At 43.4% G+C, this 24965-nt stretch overlaps 1 protein-coding gene across 6 annotated transcripts in view; it reads right to left on the bottom strand.

Moving 5' to 3' along the window:
- SLC12A8 (solute carrier family 12 member 8) overlaps window positions 1–24965 on the bottom strand; it is a 115867-nt gene that overhangs the window by 34635 nt on the left and 56267 nt on the right. For 5 of the 6 annotated variants that reach the window (XM_033946022.1, XM_033946027.1, XM_033946026.1 and 2 more), the window contains 4 exons: window positions 20809–20922; window positions 15719–15806; window positions 12427–12507; window positions 3341–3428 (listed from right to left, as the gene is read on the bottom strand). In XM_033946022.1, the coding sequence (XP_033801913.1) occupies window positions 3341–3428; window positions 12427–12507; window positions 15719–15806; window positions 20809–20922 (371 nt within the window). The remainder of the gene's footprint in view (window positions 1–3340; window positions 3429–12426; window positions 12508–15718; window positions 15807–20808; window positions 20923–24965) is intronic. The other variant, XM_033946025.1, reaches the window with a different exon arrangement.

Raw genomic sequence — 24965 nt, 5'->3', positions numbered from 1 at the left:
ACCCTAATAGTAGCAGCATTCCATGACACCAATCCAGGGCAAGCAGTGGCTTTTCCCATGTCTGACTCAACAGCAGTTTATGGACTTTATCTCCGGGAACTTGTCCAAAACTTTTTTTTTTTTAAACCAACTACATTAACTGATCTTACCACATCCTCTGGCAACACATTCCAGAGCTTAACTATTCTCTGAGTGAAAAAATATTTCCTCCTATTGGTTTTAAAAGTATTAATACAGGGGCGCTACAATGAGTGGCCAGAGAAGCAAAACAACCAATAAAATGAAAAACGAGGAGGAAAAAGCCTCAGATCCCAACCTCGCTGAACAGAGACAGGTAGAGCAGGGTGAATAAAAAACCTCATAGGCACATGGCTACTGTATCCTTAGACAAAGGATTTTTTTGTCTGGAGACCACAATGGAAAGCTCCTCACTCTTAATTTTAGTTTATCATTTACTCTCCATTATCTATGGAAATATAGCTCCCTCCCTAAGCACTCGTATAACAGGACAAGCATTGTGCATCCTGGGGCTAAGAAATAAGCCCTGAAAAATGGGCGTACTCTGCGCTCATTTGTATTCTCTTCCTCAAATCAATGGCATTTTCAGGAAGATAAAATTGTGCATCTAGTCGTCTGCATCAGGAAATGAAATGTTGCCACCATATATACTAGCTGGAGTGCTCTCATTTACTACGGGCGCCTTTCACTAAACCGCGAAAGAGCATCTTACCTTGGGCCAGCGAGGTAAACGTTCCGACACTCATTCAGTTCCTATGAGCGTCAGAGTTTCAAGTTTATTTTAAAAAATTTTATTGAACGCCTATCATAGATTCTAGGCGATGTACATAAAAAAAGGGAATATAATTTTAATCTTAAAAACATATTTAAAATATGAGACATGGACAATGACAGACTCATAAATACACGCGAGGGACAGGGTGGAACTACAATAAATTCAGAAAAGTAAACCTAACGAGGTAAAAACAAGAGGGAAACGGAGGAAAAGGTGGTAGATTGAGATCAAAGCACGGGCAATATAGCAGGATCGAGAACGTTTACTGGAACAAAAAAGAAAAACATGGTGTTATTCATAGCTCGAATGCATCTTTGAAAAGAAAACTTTTTAATGCCCCTTTGAATTTGTTTAAATTTTTTTCCTCCCCAAGGAAAAAGGGTAAATAATTCCATATCAAAGGGCAGTTACAGAGAATATTGTTACTTCCAATTTTATTTATTTTCCTGTGTTTGCTCTAATTTTTCTTTCAAATGTTATGAAATTCACTAATGGTAAATAGTTAAATTGCAGATAAAAAATAAGAATGTGCTGGGAACAATGGCAGGCTGACAATTTTCGCTACACAGAAGATCTGTTGAGCGTAACACTATTAATCCATTGAAAGGAAGCACCCGATACTGGATGTAAATAGTTCCTTTACTGACGCTGAAATCATGCGAGTGAAACCAGTTTGGCGAAATGTAAATCTCCACCACTTAGGGCCTGTTTTACAAAGCCACACGGCAACAGCCCCGAAGCCCTTTAAATCTGTATGGGCTTCGGGGCCGTTATCGTGCTGCAGCCGCTAGCACGGCATTGTAAAACAGGCCCTTAGTGAGGCCATACAATATAATAAGTACATAAGAGTTGCCACATTGGGATAGACCAAAGGTCCATCAAGTCCAATTCCAGACTTCATTCCTTTCATCTAACTGCCCCATGTGCCTGGAATAAACGGTTCATAGACAAAATCGCGCGAGACAACGGCGCGCAGACAACTGAGCGCGAGGTTGACGGCGCGCCGAAGAAAAGCACTATTTTAAAGGGTTCCGACGGGGGAGTGTTGTGGGGAACCCCCCTATTTTACTTAACAGACATTGCGCTGGTGTTGTGGGGGGTTGTAACCCCCCTCATTATACTTGAAACCAAACTTTTTGCCTGTTTTTTAGGGGAAAAGTTCAGTTTTAAGTATAATGTGGGGAATTACAACCCCCCAAACCCCCCCCCAACGCCAGCGCAATGTCTGTTAAGTAAAGTGGGGGGGGGGGGGGTTTCCCCCCCACGCCCCCCGTCGGAGCCCTTTAAAATAGTGCTTTTCTTCGGCGTGCCGTCAACCTTGCGCTCAGTTGTCGGCGCGCCGTTGTCTCGCGCGATTTAGTCCCATCACCGGAATAAACTACCTGAATTTGTCTGCCACGCCTCATCCCTTGTTTAAAAGCAAACTGAAAAACCGCCTTTTTGATGCAGCCTTCAATCCATATCCCTGCTTCCCACTGCCCCTAACCAGCAGATTGACCATTCCCCCTACTGAATCCATGGCATCCTGTTTGTCCGTCTTGTCTGTTTAGATTGTAAGCTCCTTCGGGAGCAGGGACCGTCTCCTTCATGGCTGTGTACGTCTGGTAGCGCTATAGAAATAATTAATAGTAGTACTCCAGAGACAACAACAACAAAAAAAGGGCATTTTAAACTAAACTAAACTAAACATTAGGTTTGTATACCGCACCATCTCCGCATGCGCAGAGCTCGGCGCGGTTTACAGAGGTTAGGAGGAAAGGAAATTACAAAGAAGGGATATAGGAGAGGGACTGAGAAGATAGAGAGGGGCAGGGAACCAGAGAACGGGAGGAGATTAGATTTTTGAGAAGAGCCAAGTTTTCAAGCGTTTACGGAAGGATTGGAAGGAGCTAGAATTTCTGAGCGGGGATGAGAGGCTGTTCCAGAGTTCCGTGGTTCTAAAGGGGAGGGATGTTCCAAGTTTTCCTGCGCGGGATATGCCTTTTATAGATGGGAAGGATAGTTTCAGTTTTTGGGAGGGTCTAGAAGAGAGCGGGTTTGAGGAATTCCAGAAGAGTGGGATAACGGGAGGAAGGACGCCATGTAGAATCTTGAAGGCTAAGCAGGCACATTTATGGAGGACTCTGGAGTATACTGGGAGCCAGTGAAGCTTGGAGAGGAGTGGGGAAACGTGATCGAACTTGCCTTTTGCGAAAATAAGCTTGGCAGCGGCGTTCTGAATTAGCTGAAGTCTATGGAGGTTTTTCTTAGTTAGGCTTATAAAGATGGAGTTGCAGTAGTCTAGTCTAGAGAGGATGGTGGATTGGACGAGGATTGCGAAATGAGAATGGTGGAAGCAGGATCTTACTTTTCTTAACATTTTAACATTCTCAATGGGCAAAAACATTTCCAAACATTGTTAAGTAAAGGTGAGGCGATGGAACAGTTGTTGATGTGTACAGGATAATTCCAACTTTCAGCTTTATCGAGAATGCTGAAGAACGCTGGTTTCTACAGCTGGAACTATGCATCCCCCCCCCTCTCCTTTCACAAGTAACAAGTGCTTACCTCTTCGGCAATCATGAATTCATAACGAAGCGACTCTCTGGTACAAATGGCTCCCAACAAAAAAACAAAGACTATATACAGAAACCACCTGTGAATAGCAGAAACAGAAAAGCACATTTACCTCACGCGGTAAGAAAAGTTCCCTGGAACCATGACGTAATATGGGTGCAATAATATGACGGTTCATGCAACATCTACTTGTCAAAGGGCACCCTAATCTTTTATTCATCTCTGTTGTTTAAGGGTTCCTTTCTCGAAGCCGCGTTAGCAGCTTTATTGCACGCGACTTTTTATCATGCGCTAACCCCCACGCTAGCCGAAAAACTACCGCCTGCTCAAGAGGAGGCAGTAGCGGCTAGCGCGGCCGGCAGTTTAGCGCGCACTATTACGCGCATTAAACCACTAACGCGGCTCCATAAAAGGAGCCCCTAAGTCTCTCGCCTACACCAGTTCATTCTTTTCTTACATTTTTTCTTTATAGAAATTTCAAAATGAAACATCCACGTATATTTATAATCACTTGTAAAGTAGTAGAGAACCTACTAGAAAACAAAAATTCTCTTTACATAGCTCTTAATTACGAAGAAAGAAAATAACCAGTTCTCTATATTAAGCCTGCAAAATTGGGGGCAGACATTATTTACATGGGAGCATAGGAAAATTATTTACCATACAAACATTCAAGCAATCACGCTGCAGTGCTCTCTGGGTGAAGAAGAACCTCCTTACGTTTGTACGGAATCTATCCCCTTTTAACTTTAGAGAGTGCCTTCTCGTTCTCTCTACCTTGGAGAGGGTGAACAACCTGTCTTTATCTACTAAGTCTATTCCCTTCATTATCTTGAACGTTTCGATCATGTCCCCACTTAGTCTCCTCTTTTCAAGGAAGAAGAGGCCCAGTTTCTCTAATCTCTCACTGTACGGCAACTCCTCCAGCCCCTTAACCATTTTAGTCGCTCTTCTCTGGACCCTTTCAAGTAGTACTGTGTCCTTCTTCATGTACGGTGACCCTATTTTAGTCTAGCCTTACTTGCATACGTTCTGGTTCAGCAGGAACATGTCCAACCTTGTGTTGAATCCCTGGAGGGTATTTTCCCCTATAACAGCCTCCGGAAGAGCTTTCCAGTTTTCTACCACTCTCTGGGTGAAGAAGAACCTCCTTACGTTTGTACGGAATCTATCCCCTTTTAACTTTAGAGAGTGCCTTCTCGTTCTCTCTACCTTGGAGAGGGTGAACAACCTGTCTTTATCTACTAAGTCTATTCCCTTCATTATCTTGAACGTTTCGATCATGTCCCCACTTAGTCTCCTCTTTTCAAGGGAGAAGAGGCCCAGTTTCTCTAATCTCTCACTGTACGGCAACTCCTCCAGCCCCTTAACCATTTTAGTCGCTCTTCTCTGGACCCTTTCAAGTAGTACTGTGTCCTTCTTCATGTACGGTGACCCTATTTTAGTCTAGCCTTACTTGCATACGTTCTGGTTCAGCAGGAACATGTCCAACCTTGTGTTGAATCCCTGGAGGGTATTTTCCCCTATAACAGCCTCCGGAAGAGCTTTCCAGTTTTCTACCACTCTCTGGGTGAAGAAGAACCTCCTTACGTTTGTACGGAATCTATCCCCTTTTAACTTTAGAGAGTGCCTTCTCGTTCTCTCTACCTTGGAGAGGGTGAACAACCTGTCTTTATCTACTAAGTCTATTCCCTTCAATATCTTGAATGTTTTGATCATGTCCCCTCTCAGTTCTCCTTTTTTCAAAGGAGAAGAGGCCCAGTTTCTCTAATCTCTCACTCTATGGCAACTCCTCCAGCCCCTTAACCATTTTAGTCTTCTCTGGACCCTTTCGAGTAGTATTGTGTCCTTCTTCATGTACTGCGACCAGTGCTGGACGCAGTATTCCAGGTGAGGGCATACCATGGCCCAGTAAAGCAGCATGATAACCTTCTCCAATCTGTTCATGATCCCCTACTTAATCATTTCTAGTATTCTGTTTGCCCTTTTCACCACCGCTACGCATTGCACGGACGGCTGCATTGACTTGTCAACAAGTATTCCCAAGTCTCTTTCCTGGGGGGGGGGTCTCTCCAAATACTGCACTGAACATCCTGTATAAGATTTTTGTTACTGGCATGCATCACCTTACACTTATCCACGTTAAAACTCATTTGCCATATCACGACCCATTTCTCGAGCATGTTTATCTCATGTTGCAGGTCTTCGCAATCCTCCTGCTTTTTCACTACTCTGAATAACTTCATATCATCTGCAAATTTAATCACCTCGCTCATCATACCAGTTTCCAGGTCGTTTATAAATAGGTTGAAGAGCACGGGGCCAAGCACCGAACCCTGCGGCAGTCCATTCGTGACGCTTTTCCAGTCCAAGCATTCTCCATTTACCCCCACTCTCTGTTTCCTATCCGCCAGCCAGTTTTTAATCCATGTGAGTATTTCACCCTCGATTCCATGGCTCACAATTTTTTGAAGTAGTCGTTCATGCAGATCCTTGTCGAACGCCTTCTGAAACTCCAGATATACAGTGTCGACTGGGTCACCCTGGTCTATCTGCCTGTTTACTCCCTCGAAGAAGTGCAGCAAGTTCGTCAAGCAAGATCTTCCTTTGCTGAAGCCGTGCAGGCTGGTCATCAGATTGTGTTCGTCAAGGTGATCAATCATTCTGTTCTTTATCAGTGCCTCTACTATCTTTCCCAGTACCGAGGTCAGACTCACCAAGGTCAGTTTCCCGGATCTCCCCTCAAAACTTTCTTAAAGATTGGTGTAACATCGCCACTTTCCTGATTTGATCGACAGATTGGCTATTAGTTGAAGCAGTTCAGCTATAGCCCCTTTCAGTTCCTTGATTACCCTCAGATGGATGCCATCCAGTCCTTGGGATTTATCGTTTTTAAGCCTATCAATCTGCCTGCATACCTCTTCTAGACTGACCGTCAGCCCTGTCATACGAAATACAATATTAAAATAAGAATAAAAATGAGTTAAAAAGTTAAAACAATAAACCTTCAAATTATAAATCGATCAAACAGCTGGGTTTTTACTAATTTTCTAAAAGTAAGATAAGAAGGCGCCTGCATAAAGATATTACCCAACCAGTCATTCATTCTGCCAGCTTGTTACTGTAACTAGTTACTACCCAGCAGTGATTCACCCAAGACTACTTATTCAAATACTCAGTTATATAACATACGTGTACAGACTTATTGGGGTTTCAAGAGCAGACATCACCTAGGATGCTCAGAGATGAGGTTATTACTGGGCTGTTATAAAGAAAAAGAAAGAGCGTTAAGCAGTACACAGTCCTTTTACAGGCATTAACAGAGCCTTTTCTAAAATACTCCTGGAATATGACCCATCCTGACCAGGAGGTCTCAGTTCCAAGTTATAAGGGCTAGATTCACTATCGTGACCGATCCGGGCAGGTCCAATGGATTCTGCAACTACTAATATTCAAATGGGGGCGATCGGAGAAACGCCCCCATCTGTCGACACAGATCGCTAGTGTGCGATCCTGATGCATGCGTAGACCATCTGCTTTCTGTGCAAATGGTCTGCGCATGCATTTTGTGTCTGAGTTTTTTTGGGGTTTTTTTTTTTTTTGGGGGGGGGGGCCCTGACTCTCCTCCTCTCCCAGCAGTCTCTTCCCTCTTGCAACACTGAAGCCTGCTTTCTCCTGTCAGCCTGTCATGCCCTGCTCTCTTCCCCAAGCTCTGGATCTCTGCTGCATTCTCTGCATTGTGAGCCCGTGGGTTTAATGCACTGCGGCGTGCAGCCCCGCTTTAAACCCCATGGGCTGCAGGGAAGGTGGCAGAGATTCAGAGCTCGGAGCAGAGAGGACATCGGGCCAGAAAGCAGGGCTGGAAGATCGGGACAACAGGATAGATGATGCAATATGGGGTGGGCAAGTGCTTTGGAGAGTAGAAAGAAAACCTTTTTAAAAATCTCATCCCAAACCACTAAACGCTGACCCTCCATATCGTGCGTGCGATGATGATTTGGCTGAGGCAGAGCTCGGGTCAGAGAGCGTGGCTGGAAGATCGGGGCAGAGTAGAGGGCAGCAATGGAGCAGGAGAGTCGGCAGAGACGTTGTGCGGCAGTCGCTTCTTCTGTTGATCAGCCAACCCGGTCGGTGTCCCAAATTTGTTTGGTGAATTGCGTCCCTGCCTACTTTGCATGCCATTCCCCTCATTTGCCTGCGTGGATCGGAAGTGGATCGCAGGAGAGGTTAGTGAATCGGGCCGGAGGGAAATCGGGTCGCCAAGGGGTCGCAAACCGATCGGGTACACGATGGATTTGCTTAGTGAATCTAGCCCTAAGTTCTTTCTAAAATCTGCCTTTTTCTTGATCTTTTCTGCTATTTCTCTTTGTCTATCATAGCAGACTCTGCCTTAAACTTCCCCTTCTGGTAGACTCCTTATGGATGGTATGATACTATACGCAGTGGTTCCCAAACCTGTCCTGGGGGACCCCCAGCCAGTCAGGTTTTCAAGATATCCCTAATGAATATGCACGAGAGAGATTTGCATATAATGGAAGTGACAGGTATGCAAATCTCTCTCGTGCATATTCATTAGGGATATCTTCAAAACCTGACTGGCTGGGGGTCCCCCAGGACAGGGTTGGAAACCACTGCTATACGTTATCACTAATGACCCTGATCTTTATTACTGCATGAACCGAGATGAGCGCAGACTGTACTGCAAAGAAACCATGTTACAAATACAAATGCCTTCCGAATCACTTAGCGATCACGTAGTGGAAAATCTGAAGTTTGAAGAACATAATGCCATTATTATCTGGCTGTGCATCTCAGAGTACCACTCTAACAGCAGGATCTTTGATTTTATGCAGTATTTCTCTCTGGAGAATGAGGCATAGATCACGTCAGACCATAACAAATGTCAAATGTGCCGTACAAAATTGCCTTTGGCAGACTGAAACGATGTTAGAAACATAGAAACATAGAAAAAAGCGGCAGAAAAGGGCTATAGCCCACCAAGTCTGCCCATTCCAAGTATCCCTCCCCCCTGAGTTTACTCCCTTAACGATCCCACATGAGTATCCCATTTCCTCTTAAACTCCGTCACGTTGCTAGCCTCTATCACCTGGAGTGGGAGTCTGTTCCAATGATCCACCACTCTTTCGGTGAAGAAGTACTTCCTGGAGTCTCCATGAAACTTCCCTCCCCTGACTTTCAGTGGATGCCCTCTGGTGGTCGAGGGTCCCATGAGCCAGAAGATATCCTCTTCTGTCTCGATGCGTCCCGTGATGTACTTATACGTTTCAATCATATCACCCCGTTCTCTTCTTTCCTCAAGTGAGTACAGCCGCAATTTCTTTAGTCTTTCTTCATACGTGAGATCCCTGAGCCCTAAGACCATCCTGGTTACCGCTCGCTGCACCGACTCGATCCTCAGCACATCCTTTCGGTAATGTGGTCTCCAAAACTGGACACAGTACTCCAAATGAGGCCTCACCATGGCTCTGTACAACGGCATCATAACTTCCGGTCTCCTGCTGACAAAACCTCTGCGGATGCATCCCATCATTTGTCTTGCCCTGGAGGTAGCCTTCTCCACTTGATTGGCAACCTTCATGTCCTCACTAATGATCACTCCTAGATCGCGTTCCGCCGTGGTCCTAACCAAGGTCTCACCATTTAGAACATAAGTTCTGCACGGGTTTCTCTTTCCCAGGTGCATTATCTTGCATTTTTTAGCATTGAATCCCAGCTGCCAAGTAGTCGACCATTGTTCCAGAAGCAGTAGGTCGTGTGTCATATCATCATCAGGTAACAAGCTTCTGCCTACTATGTTGCAAAGTTTGGCGTCGTCGGCGAACAGTGATACCCTTCCTCTAAGTTCCCGCGTCATATCTCTTATGAATAAGTTGAATAGAATCGGGCCCAGGACCGAGCCCTGCGGCACTCCACTAATCACTTCTGATGCTTTGGATGGGGTACCGTTCACCACCACTTTCTGAAGTCTACCGCTCAGCCAATCCCCAACCCATGTAGTTAGAGTGTCTCCTAATCCTATCGATTTCAGCTTGTTCAGTAATCTTCGATGAGGGACGCTATCAAATGCTTTACTGAAATCCAAGTATACCACGTCCAGTGACTCTCCTGCATCCAGTTGTCTAGTAACCCAGTCAAAAAAGCTAATCAGATTAGTTTGGCAGGATCTTCCCTGGGTGAACCCGTGTTGGTGTGGATCACGCAGTTTTTTTTCGTCTAGGATTGTGTCAATATTCTGTTTGATCAGTGTTTCCATGAGTTTACAGACTATAGACGTGAGACTCACTGGTCTGTAGTTTGCTGTCTCTGTCCTGCAGCCCTTCTTGTGGAGTGGGATTACATTAGCGGTTTTCCAGTCCAAGGGGACCCTTCCTGTGCTTAGGGAAAGATTGAAAAGAACAGATAATGGTTCAGCCAGGACTTCCCTTAACTCCCTGAGCATTCTGGGATGTAGGTTATCCGGTCCCATGGCTTTGTTTACTTTGAGTCTTGATATTTCTTCGTAGACGCTACTGGGCGTAAATTCGAAATCTTGAAATGGGTCTTTCTGATTATCTCCTTTCTGCAGCTGTGGACCAGCTCCCGGCATTTCGCGGGTGAACACTGAACAGAAGTATTGGTTTAGTAGTTCTGCCTTCTCAGAATCTGATTCCGCAAAGTTACCGTCCGATTTCTTCAGGCGTACTATCCCATCTTTATTTCTTTTCCTGTCGCTAATATAGCTGAAGAAAGATTTATCCCCTTTCTTAATTTTCCGTGCTAGCTCTTCCTCCATTCGGAGTTTGGCCTCTCTGACTGCTGTTTTGACAGCTTTAGATCTCTCTAGATAGTTCTCTTTTGCCCTCTCTCTGCCTAAGTGTTTGTAGGTGATAAATGCGTCTTTTTTCTGTTTAACTAGGTCTGAAATTTCTTTACTGAACCATTGGGGTCTTTTGTTTCTCTTGCGTTTATTTACTGTTTTTACGTATCGGTCTGTTGCTTCGTGTAGTATGGACTTCAGAGACATCCACATGTCCTCCACATTGTCAGATCTTGCTTGTTTATGTAGCTCCTGGTGGACAAAATCTCCCATGCGGTTGAAGTCTGTGCCTCTAAAGTTGAGAACCCTTGTTGCTGTGTTTGTCTTAGGAAAACCTTTCTTGAGGTTGAGCCATACCATATTATGGTCGCTGGAGGCTAGTGTGTCTTCTACTGAGACTTCCGTGACGCTATCTCCATTGGTGAGAACTAGGTCTAGTAATGCCTGGTCCCTGGTGGGCTCCAATACCAATTGCTTGAGATTTGCTACCTTTATGGAGTTTAATATTCTTTTGCTGCTACCCGTAGTCGCGGAGAGTGTGTTCCAATCTGCATCTGGCATGTTGAAGTCTCCTAGCATTACTGAGTCCCCGCGCAGTGTGATGTTCTCTATGTCCTCGATTAATTCTATGTCTTTGTCCTCCTGTTGCCTGGGAGGTCTATATATCACACCAAGGTATAGGCATTTTTCCTTTCCTCTGGCCAGGTTCACCCAGATGGATTCCCCGGTGTATCTAACATCTGTGATTCTGGTGGTTTTGATGCTTTCCTTAGTGTATAGTGCTACTCCTCCCCCCAATTTTCCCACTCGGTCGCAACGAAGTAGGTTGTACCCTGGTATAACCATATCCCACCCATGCGATTCTGTGAACCAGGTTTCAGATATCGCTATCACGTCAAGATCAGCGTTTGCTATCTCAGTCTCTAATTCTAGAATTTTATTGCCCAAGCTGTGTGCATTAACATACATAGCCCTCCATTTCTGTGAAGTGATTTTACTCTCTGCATAATTGTGGATATCATTGGTACTTACCTTAGATTTGGTAGTGTCAGTGCGACTCGCCTCCACAGGGTGGTTTCTTACTGCTCTGGGATATAAGTATGTACCCTCCCCCAACTCCCTCCCCCAATGTTGTGTCTTTATTCTGTAAGACATGTCCTGGGTTAAGATGTAGATATAATTACCGTGCAGAATATACTTAGATTTTTTTTGTACCACCAATTTATTACAAAAGCATGTTCGCAAACATCCAATTACGCTAAACTTGGCCATTCATTTTTAAAGCATTTATCTAATGAGAAACGATTCAGATTTGCCTTTAAATGAAAAGCCTGAAGAGACCCAGAGAGCACCCATGAAGAGAAAGTACATCTTTTTACATCAATTACCAGCGTCCACTACAAGACTTGCCCCCTGTTTTACTAAGGTGCGCTACATGTTTTAGCGCGTGCTAACTGCTAAGGCGTCCATAGACTAACATGCATGCGTTAACGTGCACTAAAACGCTTAGCGCACCTTTGTGAAAGGAGCCCTTGGTCTTATAACATACAGGAATTGCTCTGAGAGATATATGCGGCTACCACTACTACTATTAATCATTTCTATAGCGCTACCAGATGCACGCAGCGCTGTACAGAGTCACGAAGAAGACAGTCCCTGCTCGAAGATAGCTCACAATCCAAACAGATAAGACAGAAAATTTAATAGGTTTACCGGGTAAATTCCTTGGACTGAAAACTTCCTTTCGCTTAGTATATGCTTCCTACATTTGTACCAGTAAACTTCTCCATTCCAGCCCAGGCATGAAAAAACCCACATGATTGGCTGACTCAGCATTTTCCTGTTCCATTCAAGATATGCGCACCTCCTTCAGGAGTCTAACCTGCTGACTCAGCATCTTCCTGCTCCATTCAAGATATGCGTAGCCCCCCTCAGGAGTCTAACCTGCTGACTCAGCATCTTCCTGCTCCATTCAAGATATGCGTAGCCCCCCTCAGGAGTCTAACCTGCTGACTCAGCATCTTCCTGCTCCATTCAAGATATGCGCAGCCCCCCCTCAGGAGTCTAATCTGATGACTCAGCATCTTCCTGCTCCAATCAAGATATGCGCAGCCCCCCTCAGGAGTCTAACCTGATGACTCAGCATCTTCCTGCTCCATTCAAGATATGCGCAGCCTCCCCCCCTCAGGAGTCTAACCTACTCAATGCAAAGCATTAGTGTTACATCTGACCAAGCAGACTCTTCTTTCAAAGCTCATACCTCAGTAAAGTGGTTACTTTATAAGATGTCAACAGCTTCTTTGCCGTTTTTGCTGTTACAGACCAATGTGGCTGCTTCTCTCTGGAAAAAAGCAAGCATGTTTTTCCATGATGCAGGCGATAGCGTGGAAAGCTAAAAAATATTTCCTGAAGAGCGTCAATGGAGTCTTTCAAGATTAGAAGGTTAGTGGACCTGTTGGTCCATCAGAACAAAACAGACACAGTAGGACCGATCCATGGAAATGTTACAAGGACCACTACTCCAATGACAGGGCCGAAGAAAGTTATGGGGATATAAAACTGGGGGGGGGGGGGGGTTTCCAAATTAGTTACAAATAAATGTTTATGGCACCATATCCCAGCCACAGTTCCAATTTAAAGACCAAAAAAGCAGTAGAACAAAAATCCGCCTGGGTCAAAAATAAGAAGAAACCCATATCAACACATCCTGGATCATTACAAAAAACTTCCATTCAGAAATTATGATCAATTATAACACGATCTTTGGGGCCTCTTTTACTAAACTATACAGTAAACCATGGTGTAAGTGATAACAGAGCCATGTTTAAGGGGCTTTGTGATAGTTACCACACCGCAACCACATGCCAAGTACTTTTCATGTCAGAAAGTGTGGCATAGGCAGACTATGGGCAGACTATGGGCATGGAAGCATTAATCAGCTCACATGTTACAGTTAACGGTGGGTTAATTCCACCAACGGTATAAAAATGTTTTATTCTTAGAGCAATCAATAAACGTTGTTACGTTATTCAACCCTAAGATCTGTCACTTTATTCTATCTTATTTCTCATTCGATGACTTAATTCATTTATTAATCTCATGCATCATGCTTCTGGAACCTCAGATACACCTCTCCACCGCCCAACAAATGTTTCTTTCAGCGGGGAGTCTCTGGTGTAAACTCCTCATAGGTCTGAGCATTGAAACATTTTGATTATTTTTTAGTTTTTTCATTTTTAATTTCAACTTATCTGAATGGTTGCAGATTGTAAGTCTTTAAGGCTTAAGCAGTTCCTACAGCTGGACCCGATATGTTTCGCATTAGCTTCGTCAGGGATCCGCTTACTGCCGTTGTCATCTGACTCTTGTGTGTAATTTTTTTGAAAGTAAGACGGTGGGAGCACTTTAATTTCTGTCTCATACAATCATCATGTTCTAAGTAGAGCACAAATATCAACACATATAATCAACAGTTTATAGTTTATTAGGACTTTCTATACTGCCCATAACTGACCTATAGAGCTGCCTCATGCTGTCACTTCAACAGTGGACCACATTAAGCTGTAGCAACCACAAAGGTCCCTTTTATTTCTCTATAATCTTTATAAATTTCCAGAAGACACAGTGTCAATGCATTTCAAAGTCGAATCAATGAAGGACTGGAGGAGTAGCTTCGTGGTTGGAGTAGCAGGCGTGGTTTCGTTTCTGCTTTCCACAATGACACTTCTGAGATCTGGAGCAAGTCAAATCACCCTCCATTGCCTGAAGTGCAGACTTAGGGGGGGGGAAGTCTATAGCACCAATTCTATAGCAGCCTCTTACCACCAAGGTTCCATTATAGAATACTAGTACAGTACTCCCCCGAAATTCATGGGGCGAATTCTGAAAAACCGCAAATGCGTTTCTTCACCTGTCAAAAGGCAGGGGTGGCAGGAGAGGGCAGCTAGAGCGCCGGCGGTGAAGAAAATCACTCATGGTCTGCTCCGACCGCCTCTTCCTGTAGTAAAATTGGGCTACACCAATCAGGAACTGCCTTGACATGCAGCTCCTGATTGGTGTAGCCCGACTTTACTACAGAAAGAAACGGTCGGGGCAGACCATGAGTGACTGAGTCCACGAACCGCAAATTCGCGGGGGAACACTGTACACATTGGCATTGATACGCCTATGTTTAGGCCTTTGGCGTCAAAGGCTGGTGTACTTGAGTGCGCCATTCAATATGCACAAATTATAGTATTATATAAGGTGCATGTGTAAGTAGGAGACACCACATGTGCAGTCCATACTCTACCCGTGTATATAACCCTCTTTGTAGTTACGCACTACAGCATACATTCCCTTAAATTAGCACACAGTGCACTGTGACAATTAAAGCACCACTGATGTGTGAATGGTTTGTGCAAATGCATACACTTACCCCTGGATTCTATAAAACTCTGCATGCAAACTGCTTAGTTAGAGCCATTAATTAATTATTGATGTTAATTGAAACTAACTTGGAGATATGCCTATGCACTCCTTCTTTAACTGTCTCACACTCAACTCAGAAAAAGCGCATGGCCAGGGGAAGAACCTAGGCAGCTCAGGGGCATTCTCAAAATTTAGGCACAGTGTTACAGAACTGCCACTGGTTGCATGCCAGCATTTACACCAGGTTTCAGAAGGCGTAATTCTTTGGGTGCGGGAATGAGCTTGGCACAGGTCTTAACGACACCTAACTTTGCATGCTATATTCTGAATCTGGCCCTTAGTGACAGAATTTCCCTTCACGACTGTTAAGAGCACTTGGACAGGGAAATAACTAAGCACTTAGATTTGGAAAAGGTAATTAAATCTTAAAAAAAAAAAAAAATCTCACAAATAACATATATAACATAACATAACTTTATTCTTCTATACCGCCATAATCAGACGACTTCTAGGCAGTTCACACTGAAGAGAGCTGGACAATTGGCGAATTACAAAATGCAAATAGTGAAAGTACAACATATTACTCAAGAAATAGGCAGTATAAAATTATTAAATTTAGTATGACTTCTGTTTAGGAGATAAATCTGTCAAACAATACAGTTTTAATTTCTTTCTGAAAGGTGCCGCAAGTCAGCCTGGCTCCATTGATGTAGTTACCTAACCAAAATATAATACAGCTAATATAATTCAGACGCACCGAGGACTGTGCTCTGCTTGGACATCTCCATATCATCAATAGAAAAGCTTAATTGCATTTTCCAAAATGTGGTTCCCTGCCCCCCTCCCCCACATACACACACACACACACACACACATACACACACAGAAGCTGGATTTCTAAAGTCCAGCAACTGTAGAATTAACAAAGAAGAAAACTGCCAGAGTGTGAAAAAGTTGATTAGATGTGCATTAAGAAGCAAGTCGGTCTAAGAGGTGGTAATGGATGATCATTTGAAAAGCCTGACTTGAACTTTCCAGATGGCTAGGTAATAAAAGGTTGATTGGAACAGATGGTAAATTGATCATAATCAGTGCAAGCTCTAGTCAGACAATACATTATTTTGGTCTCTAGAGGGACTTACGAAACACCAATGGCCATCAGCGATCCAGTTGGGATATTGGTAGCAGGTTTCCTGAGGTCTCCGCTCATATTGAAGCCAGCCATAACGCCTGCATTTCAGATACACAATAGTCTGTTAAATAATCCCCATATAACCGATTTTCCTTCCCCATCGTAGCACATAAATTGAAAATATCATGCGTATCTCCAGTGCCATCTTGTTAGTCAGCTACCCCAAATGTTAAACAAGGATCACTATTATTGATCAACTAGACCAGGGTGCCTATATTGTGGTTTATTTATGAGATACACTGACACCCATTTGGATAGATAAACAGGATCACTGGTTATCCCCCTGGAAATCAGACCTATATGGAGCCCTGCAGGAGTGGACTTTACCAGTTCTAGACAGTGAAATCAGGTCAATTGGTGCTACAAGAAATTGTTTCTATAGGTGCTGAATGGGGGGGGAAACCCTGGTAGACTAAGCCTTGGAGATTCTTCAAAAGAAAACTCATGGGGATATGAAAGGATTACCTTCCCCTTAAAAATCAAAGCTCAGTCTGTACCATAAACTAACGAACAGTTATAAATTAAACAAACAATTACAGCTCCACAGAAACAGTGTAGTAAGAATCTTGGTCAAATGGTAGGATCTTCAATACATAAAACCATGACTGCTGATTTGCTACAAAAGTGAAAACCGTGGGTATTTTCAGGGGGTGCGTGTGGAAAGCCTAAAGGCTCCTTTTACGATGCCACGTTAGCGCCTTTATCACATGCGGCGTTTTATCACGCGCTAGCCGAAAAACTACTGCCTGCTCAAGAGGAGGCGGTAGCGGCTAGCGCGGCCGGCAAATTAGCGCATGCTATTACGTGCGTTAAACCGCTAACGCGGCTTCGTAAAAGGAGCCCTAAGTTTTTAGGAAATTCTCTGCTGCATTAGGATGTCTGTCTGTCACACACACACCCTTTTTTTTTTTTTTTTTAAAATAATTTATTGTACTTAGTGTTTAGAGAATCTTGACTACAAATATTTTTGCATTATAAGCAAATAAGAAAACAATTCTGAACATTTCATAATACACATGTACGGTAATTTTTTAAAAAGCCTTGTTCTAAACTGAAATATTATCTAGATCAGTGTTCTTCAACCTTTTTACACCTATGGACCAGCAGAAATAAAAGAATAATTTTGTGGACCGGCATTGGTCCGGACCGGCAGCTGAAAAACACTGGGCTAAGTCGTGGGCCAGACCTCGCCCATCTCTACCCAATCTCCGCCCCAAACCCCGCCCTCATAATAGTACTATACTTCTCCCTTGTTATTCGCGGGGGATACGGGCAGAGCTGGACCGCGAATGGCGAAAAACTGCGATTATCCAGCTCTAACCCACCCCCACCTCCCTCGAGACGACGGGAACTCACACAGCCATTTCCTCATGGCGATCTGCACGGGGCAGGAGTGTAGGAAGATTGCTCCTGCCCCAAAAACCCTCTAGACCACCAGGTAAGGCCGGTAAGGCAGCAGGGAGGTAAAAAATATGGGTTTTTAAAATTTTCACCCTCCCCAGAAAAAAATCGCGATTATGTGAAATCGCGAGTGCAGAAACCGCGAATGGGGAGGGGGAAGTGTAATTGTAACACTATTTTTTCCATTTTTCATAGATACACACAATATAATCTTATTAACAACAAATAATGGTTAACCAGAAATTAAACTACACAAAGCACACTGACAGCAGATGTAAATTTTCAAAATTGATATAATTCAATCACAAAATTCAAAACTAAAATCATTCCCCCTACCTTTGTTGTCTCCCTCCCTCCATGCTATGCCTTACCTTCTGGCCTGCTCCTGCTTGGTCATTTTATGCTGCCCCCGGTGTTATCTTCAGGCCGGCTCCCTCTTCCTCACTGATGCAGTGCACAAAGCTGCGGGCAGCAGCTCCTTGCGCATCCCGCACCTCATCTGGAAGCCTTCCCTCTGATGTTGTGATGTCAGAGAGAAGGCTTCCGGTTCAGGCGTAGGAGCCACTGCCCGTGGCTTTCTACATTGAATCAGTGAGGAAGAGGGAGCTGGTTCAAATATAACGCCGCATCAATCGCGCCATGGACCGGCGGTTGAAGAACACTGTTTTGGGCCTGATGCACGTGCCGGCCCTGTGGACCGGCAGGAAATTTCTGTGGACCGGCACTGGTCCACAGACCGTTGGTTGAAGAACACTGATCTAGATGAAATCATATGATCGTGTTTTCAGATGTGGAGCCTTATCTTGCATAGGGCCTCTACCTAGGACCTGAGATGTTCAAGTCACAATGTGCACAATTTCCCATGTATTTTATAGAAGGCTTGCTGAACAAAGAACTGTTGGTAAAATCCTTATAAGGGCACGAGAGGTACATGTGCAGATTACCTGTTGTGCTATATAAAATGAAGAAAACGTTTTTTTAAAAAGGCTAAAAGGATCATCCACTGAGGTTTGGACTTTATATCAGGCATGGACATATTAACATAGGTAGAAAGAAGAACAAACCAACCAGCATGGTTAAAGGGAGAAGTGAAAGCCTTCAAAAAATGGAAAAAAAGACCTGCATGAAAAAAACCAAGAAGCAATGCTTGCACCATATGATTTTCGATTATTGTAATGCCCTGTACCTTGCAATAGCAAAAAGCAAGGAGTAGGGCATTGCCGGTTATACAAAACACAGTGGCAAGACTGATTATGGGACTGTCTAACGAGGATCACATTTCGCCATATCTACAGCAATTGCATTGGCTACTAGTCGCCTTCAGAATCCTATATAATAAAACGCTAGCCGCGCATGCGCACTCCAACTTTCGTGTTCTGTATTCCCTGTTCCATGTTCCGTAGGTCCGTGGCCAAGCAGGAGTGCGCATGCGCGAGTCCCCAGCTCCTACCTACACTCGCAGCACTGGCCGCCATTGCTGGACTCCCTGCTCTTCGGTAACTCAGTTCTCCTGACGTCTTGCCGCCCCTCCCCCTTCCCGTGGTCCCGACTCCAAACCTGCTACACTCGCAGCACTGGCTGCCATTGCTGGACTCCCTGCTCTTCGGTAACTCAGTTCTCCCGACGTCTTGCCGCCCCTCCCCCTTCCAGTGGTTCCGACTCCAAACCTGCCTACTCCAGCAGCCTGCAGTACTCTGCACACGCTGCTTCGGGCCCTTCTACTGCCCTGATTTACTCTGCCATATCTCTGATGACATCATCAGAGACGCGGCAAAGTAAATCAGGGCAGTAGAAGGCCCCGAAGCAGCGTGTGCAGAGTGCTGCAGGCTGGAATCGGCAGGTTTGTTGGGACCACGGGAAGGAAAGGGAAGGGGGGGGCGGCAACGGACTAAAGAAGCTGCCTAGACCGTGAGAAGGGAAAGGGGGGAAGGGAAAACGCTGCTGCTGCACAGGGAAGAGGTGCGGAGGGAGTGAAATGGAGAGGGAGGGAATGCTGCTGTGGCTGCACAGGGAAGTGGGGGGGGGAGAGAAATGCTGCTGCATAGGAGGCTGGGAGAGAGACAGACAGATAGAAAGAAAGACAGACAGCGGGAGGAAGGGAGACAGAAAGAAAAGAAGAAAGACACAGGAGCAGGGAGAGACAGAAAGACAGACAGACAAAGGGGGCCAGGGAGACAGACAGAAAGAAAGATAGTGGGAGGGAGAGAGAGACAGAAATAAAGACAGACAGACAGACATATATTCTAGCACCCGTTAATGTAACGGGCTTAATGACTAGTACAATATAAAAAAGTAATAATCTGCCATACATTCTTGGATGGAAATATTCCAGAATTGTTTAAAATGAACATGTTCAGTTATACACCAAAATAGGTCATTACGTTCTGAAAATCTAGCTTTACGGAAGACGAATGTAAACCCAAGGCTTGTTGAGACTGGTAAAATGACTTTCTGCTGCGCAGGAGTTAAAATATGGAATTCCCTTGTGGGCCAGATACGAAATTGCCGTGAAAAGGGCACGTTTCGGAAACTACTCATGAAACAACTATTTGTAGATGCCTTTTTCTAATCAATAATTACCCTCTCTTTTTTTAACATGGTTTTAGTTTGTAATAACAGATTATAAGAACATAAGAATAGCCTTACTGGGTCAGACCAATGGTCCATCAAGCCCAGTAGCCCGTTCTCATGGTGACCAATCAAGGAGATGAGCATAAAAATCTGTAGGGACAATTCCATAAAGAAGCGTTCTAACACAAAGAACAGTGACCTACCTAGAATAGAAAATAATGTTGATAATATAGATGGATATTTTGGAAAAGATTTATCTGTGAGTATGCAAAAATGTGTGGATAGGATGGGATTTATGAGTTCCTATGCGATTGTTTTCATAAGTTGGTGCATAGCCTTCCAAATTGTGGTTGAAGACAACATACTATTTATAGCTGCATGGGTGTCATAAGCTCAGCCTAAAGTAGCAAAAATCTGATGGTTACCTATCAATTAAATACAGTCCATAGAACCACCAAAATAAACCAAAATGACACTGGAGATAATTTCTTTTCTCTTTGTAGACAGGAATAAGCCTCAGAATATTGAACCCATTCAGGGTTCTTTCAAAGAGAAATACATTTCTTTTCTCTTACTCACACTCACATCACTGGCTTGAACCCATCCTCCCTACCTTTCTAACATTAAGTATAAATTTTATTTCTTCAGTAATTTACTTTACTTTAAAACTAAAGAGACTGCAAAATTCACTCATACTAAAGACTATTTAGACCTCACAGTTCATTTCAGAGACTCTGGAACGACAGAAAGTGCACTAGTGCAAAAGTGTACTAGTGCTTTAAAGTGCCATTTCAAAAAGTGCATATGTGTGCTGTAAACTTTTAAACCTCATAGAACTTAAAGTACTTAGCTTTGCTCTTATGCTCTTTAAGAATCAGGACCGTTGCTTGCCACTCTCAGTCCAACGTGGCCTACGTTTCGCGGGATCAGATTACATCCCCACTGCATCAGGGAAGAGTCTTTTTGCAATGTTTATCTGGGCTACAGAACAACTGCCGGCTCAGAGCTCAGACTAGACACGTCCTTCCCAATGTGGCACACTGCTTAACAAAGTCAACACAGAAGTACCTGTTGCGGCGGGGAAAAAAACTCCAAAAACGGTAAAGAACGTTTCCCCTGGAGTGTAGTCTGCGAAGGTGTTGTTACGCAGAAGTTCTTCAGAATACCCAACAAACCCGTGTTCTACAGGGAAAAAGAAACAGGATAATTTAAGAATCAGAACAAGTCTCAGTAAACACAGAAGCAGCGGAATGAGAAGAGACTTCACTTGCAGATGCTCTCGCCTATTATTCCTGGAAACAGCCCGTTGTAAGGACGTGCATTCACTTGAAACACTTCCCATGTCATTCCATGCTGCTGGCAAATAAAAATGAGTAGAAATATTTTGTATTTTATCATGTGCCATTAGAGAATGACACAGGTACAAATTTTCCCATCCCTGCCCCATTCCTGTAAGCTCTGCCTTAACCACATAAGCCTCAAACACTTATGATTTTTAAAGTGTTTGAGGCTTGTGCAGATGAGGACAGAGCTTAGGCATTGGTGGAATGAGGCATTATGACATCACAGTCTGAGCTCTAGAATGTTGCTACTTATGATTTTAAAGGGTTTGAGGCTTGTGCAGATGAGGACGGAGCTTAGGCATTGGTGGAATGAGGCATTATGACATCACAATCTGAGCTCTAGAATGTTGCTACTTATGATTTTAAAGTGTTTGAGGCTTGTGCAGATGAGGACGGAGCTTAGGCATTGGTGGAATGAGGCATTATGACATCACAATCTGAGCTCTAGAATGTTGCTACTTAGGATTTTAAAGTGTTTGAGACTTGTGCAGATGAGGACGGAGCTTAGGCATTGGTGGAATGAGGCATTATGACATCACAATCTGAGCTCTAGAATGTTGCTACTTAGGATTTTAAAGTGTTTGAGGCTTGTGCAGATGAGGACGGAGCTTAGGCATTGGTGGAATGAGGCATTATGACATCACAATCTGAGCTCTAGAATGTTGCTACTTAGGATTTGAAAGTGTTTGAGGCCTGTGCAGATGAGGACGGAGCTTGCAGGAATGGGGCAGGGACAAGAAAAGAACTTGCTGGGACGGGACGGGAAAACGAGTTCCCACGGGGACAGGGAAAAATTTGTCCCCGTGTCATTCTCTACTTGGGAGAACAGTATAGAAAACTAAATATATAAATACTGTGAAAAGTTTCAGCCTCTGATAACCAGAGCTGGTATTGTGACATCATAATGCCTCATTCCACCAATGCCTAAGAGCCAACCTCATCAGTGATGTCACAAGGGCTTGATTGTCATTTACCTGCCTCACTTTTACTACACTTTGATTTCTAGAGTGGTGCAGTGTAGAGAATGACACGGGGACAAGTTTTTCCCCATCCTCGCAGGAACTCAATTTCCCCGTCCTCACCCCAATCCTGTAAGCCAGGGGTGTCAAAGTCCCTCCTCGAGGGCCGGAATCCAGTCGGGTTTTCTGGATTTCCCCAATGAATATGCATTGAAAGCAGTGCATGCAAATAGATCTTATGTAGATTCATTGGGGAAATCCTGAAAACCCGACTGGATTCTGGCCCTCGAGGACCGACTTTGACACCTGTGCTGTAAGCTCTGCCTTAACCGCATAAGCCTCGAACCTTATGAGGCTTATACAGATGAGGCTTGTGCAGATGAGGACAGAGCTTGCAGGAAGGGGGCAGGGACAGGAAAAGAACTCACTGGGACGGGACCAGGAAATGAGTTCCCGTTGGGACAAGGAAAAATTTGTCCCCGTGTCATTCTCTAGGTGCCAGCAATAGTGTGCACTCTTTAAAAACCGAATGGGCACTACTTGTAGAGTGGCAACTCTTTTTTAATAGTGCACCCAGGTGCGTAATATTTGTGCATGTGCAATGGTTCATACATGCACACTACTGAGAAAAAGTGTACACTTTTTTTGTGACTAGTGCACACACTTTCCCCCAAATTCTGCACATGGCACCCTATATTGTGAATGCAAATCAGTGTGCATACTCGATTTGCATACACAACTTGTTTAATAGGCCTAATCAGCGCCGATCATTGGTAATTAACACCTCGGATTTGATACCTTAATTCTATATAATAATAATACTTTATTTTTTCTATACTGCCACAATCTTGCGACTTCTAGGCGGTTTACGGTGAAGAAAGCTGGACAATCAGCGAATTACAGAATACAAATAGGGAAGATGTCACTGAGCAGTGACTCAGACTAGACACGTGAATTGCGTGCAAAAATTTGGGCACAGGCACACATTTGAGCATGCAATTTTTAATTGACATATGAGCCAATTAGCGCTAATAATTAGTCATCGATTCTGACATTAATTTAAATCTGTGCGTGTATCTTTAGGCTGCAGGATCTTGCGTAAATTTTACACATGGATCCAAGTAGGGGACATGGAGAGATCGGGGGGCATTCTTGGAATTTGCCTTCAGTTTTATAGTATAAGGGAGATCCGAGCCTAATTTAGGCACAAGAATTTATGACCTGCTGTAAATCCTTGTCTCCAAAATTGGGCACAGATCCCTGCACCAAATGCTGTTCTATAAATGGCACCCAACTCTGAGTGCCATTTATAGAATAGAAATTAGTGCTAAGCTTTATCAGTCCTAAATACCAATTCTTCTAGTTAGTTGTTAAAAATTTCAAGTTTATTAAAATTTTTGATTAATCGCTTAATCGTACTTCAAAGCGATGAACATACATAAAAAAACAATTAAAATTACAATATTAAAAAGTAATACATTATTTAAACGTAAACATTAAAATAAACTAGACTATATACAAACTTAACAAACAAGAACAAAAAGGCGAAGGGGATTGGAACTACAAATTATTATAGAAAAGGAGGTCAAGGTTGGGAATTTAAGGTGAATGGTCAAATACAACATTATTAATAAATTCAAGATTAAGAATTATTGCTCGAAAGCATCTTTGAAAAGGAATGTTTTTAAATTAGTCTTAAATTTATCAATATTGTGTTCTTCTCTTAAATAAATTGGAAGAGAGTTCCAGATTTGTGGGGCAGTAACGGAAAAGATAAATTGTCATCTAGTGTTGATGATCTTGAGAGAAGGAATTGTCAGTAAATGTTGTTCGTTTGACCGCAATGTTCTGTTTGAGGAGTAAGGAATCAGTGATTGAAAAATAAATGCGGGTGTTTTAAAAAGCATTGATTTAAAAGTGAGGAGGCATAGTTTATAAGTTATTCTATGAGATACTGGAAGCCAATGAGCGTTCTTAAGAAGTGGTGTTACGTGATCAAATTTTTTTGTCTTTGTTATAAGTTTAATGGAAGTATTTTGTATGATTTGTAGCCGTCTAATTTCACTTTGTGCAATTCCTTTAAAAATCTCTAAAATGTGCCTGCTTTACAAAAACAGAATTTATGAACAAGGAATGACCTCCAGTTAAAGGCATATCTTACTGGTTACCAGAAGATGCTTCAAATTCCGAGCTTTAAGACACTTGAAACTTGGCAGCCTTCTTTGACTCATAATTGCCGTAACTACTTATCTTCCAGTGCTATCAGCTGTGATACAAATCAACTCCACGTGCCAAGATCAACTGCAGTATATTAACTTGATCTGCCAGCAATATATAGAGTCATCGAGAAAAAACGGTAAGCTACAAACCAAATATTCAGCACAGGTAAGCTACTTCCAGGAGCTCAAAACACTATTGTTGAATTCGATTATCTTGCTGATGGAATACAAAAATAAAAATTTGGAAGCCAAACCAGTGAATCTCAAGAGGCTGAACTAACTTCTTTGACTTATGACTCATATTGCTGGAGAAGGATGAGGAAGAAGGGGTGGTTTCTACATTGCTTCAAGAGATCTGCTTGAGAGTTTTTGGCATGGATGAAACCAGGAAACAGAGACATTAATATAAAAAGCAGTGGAAAATTACACAGAAAATCAGGCGACACTGAAGTGAGAGAGGCTCCAAAGGAATGCAAAAAAAAAATATATACTTTTTCTGAAAAGGGTGGATACCTGGAACGGAATTCCAGTTGAGGCAGCAAGAGCCAGCAAAGTGATAGAATTCGTGCATGCAGGAGATGGACACAAAGGACCTTAGCAGCAGTGGGAGGGAGGAAGATCACACCAAAAAACAAACAAAACATCAAGCAGTTCATAAATGCAAAATCTAGTAAATATGATAAGTAGCAAAGGATTTTCTGTTT

This window comes from Geotrypetes seraphini, chromosome 5, assembly GCF_902459505.1.
Source record: "Geotrypetes seraphini chromosome 5, aGeoSer1.1, whole genome shotgun sequence".
Taxonomy (NCBI): Eukaryota; Metazoa; Chordata; class Amphibia; order Gymnophiona; family Dermophiidae; genus Geotrypetes; species Geotrypetes seraphini.
This window is presented reverse-complemented; position numbering and strand designations above follow the sequence as displayed.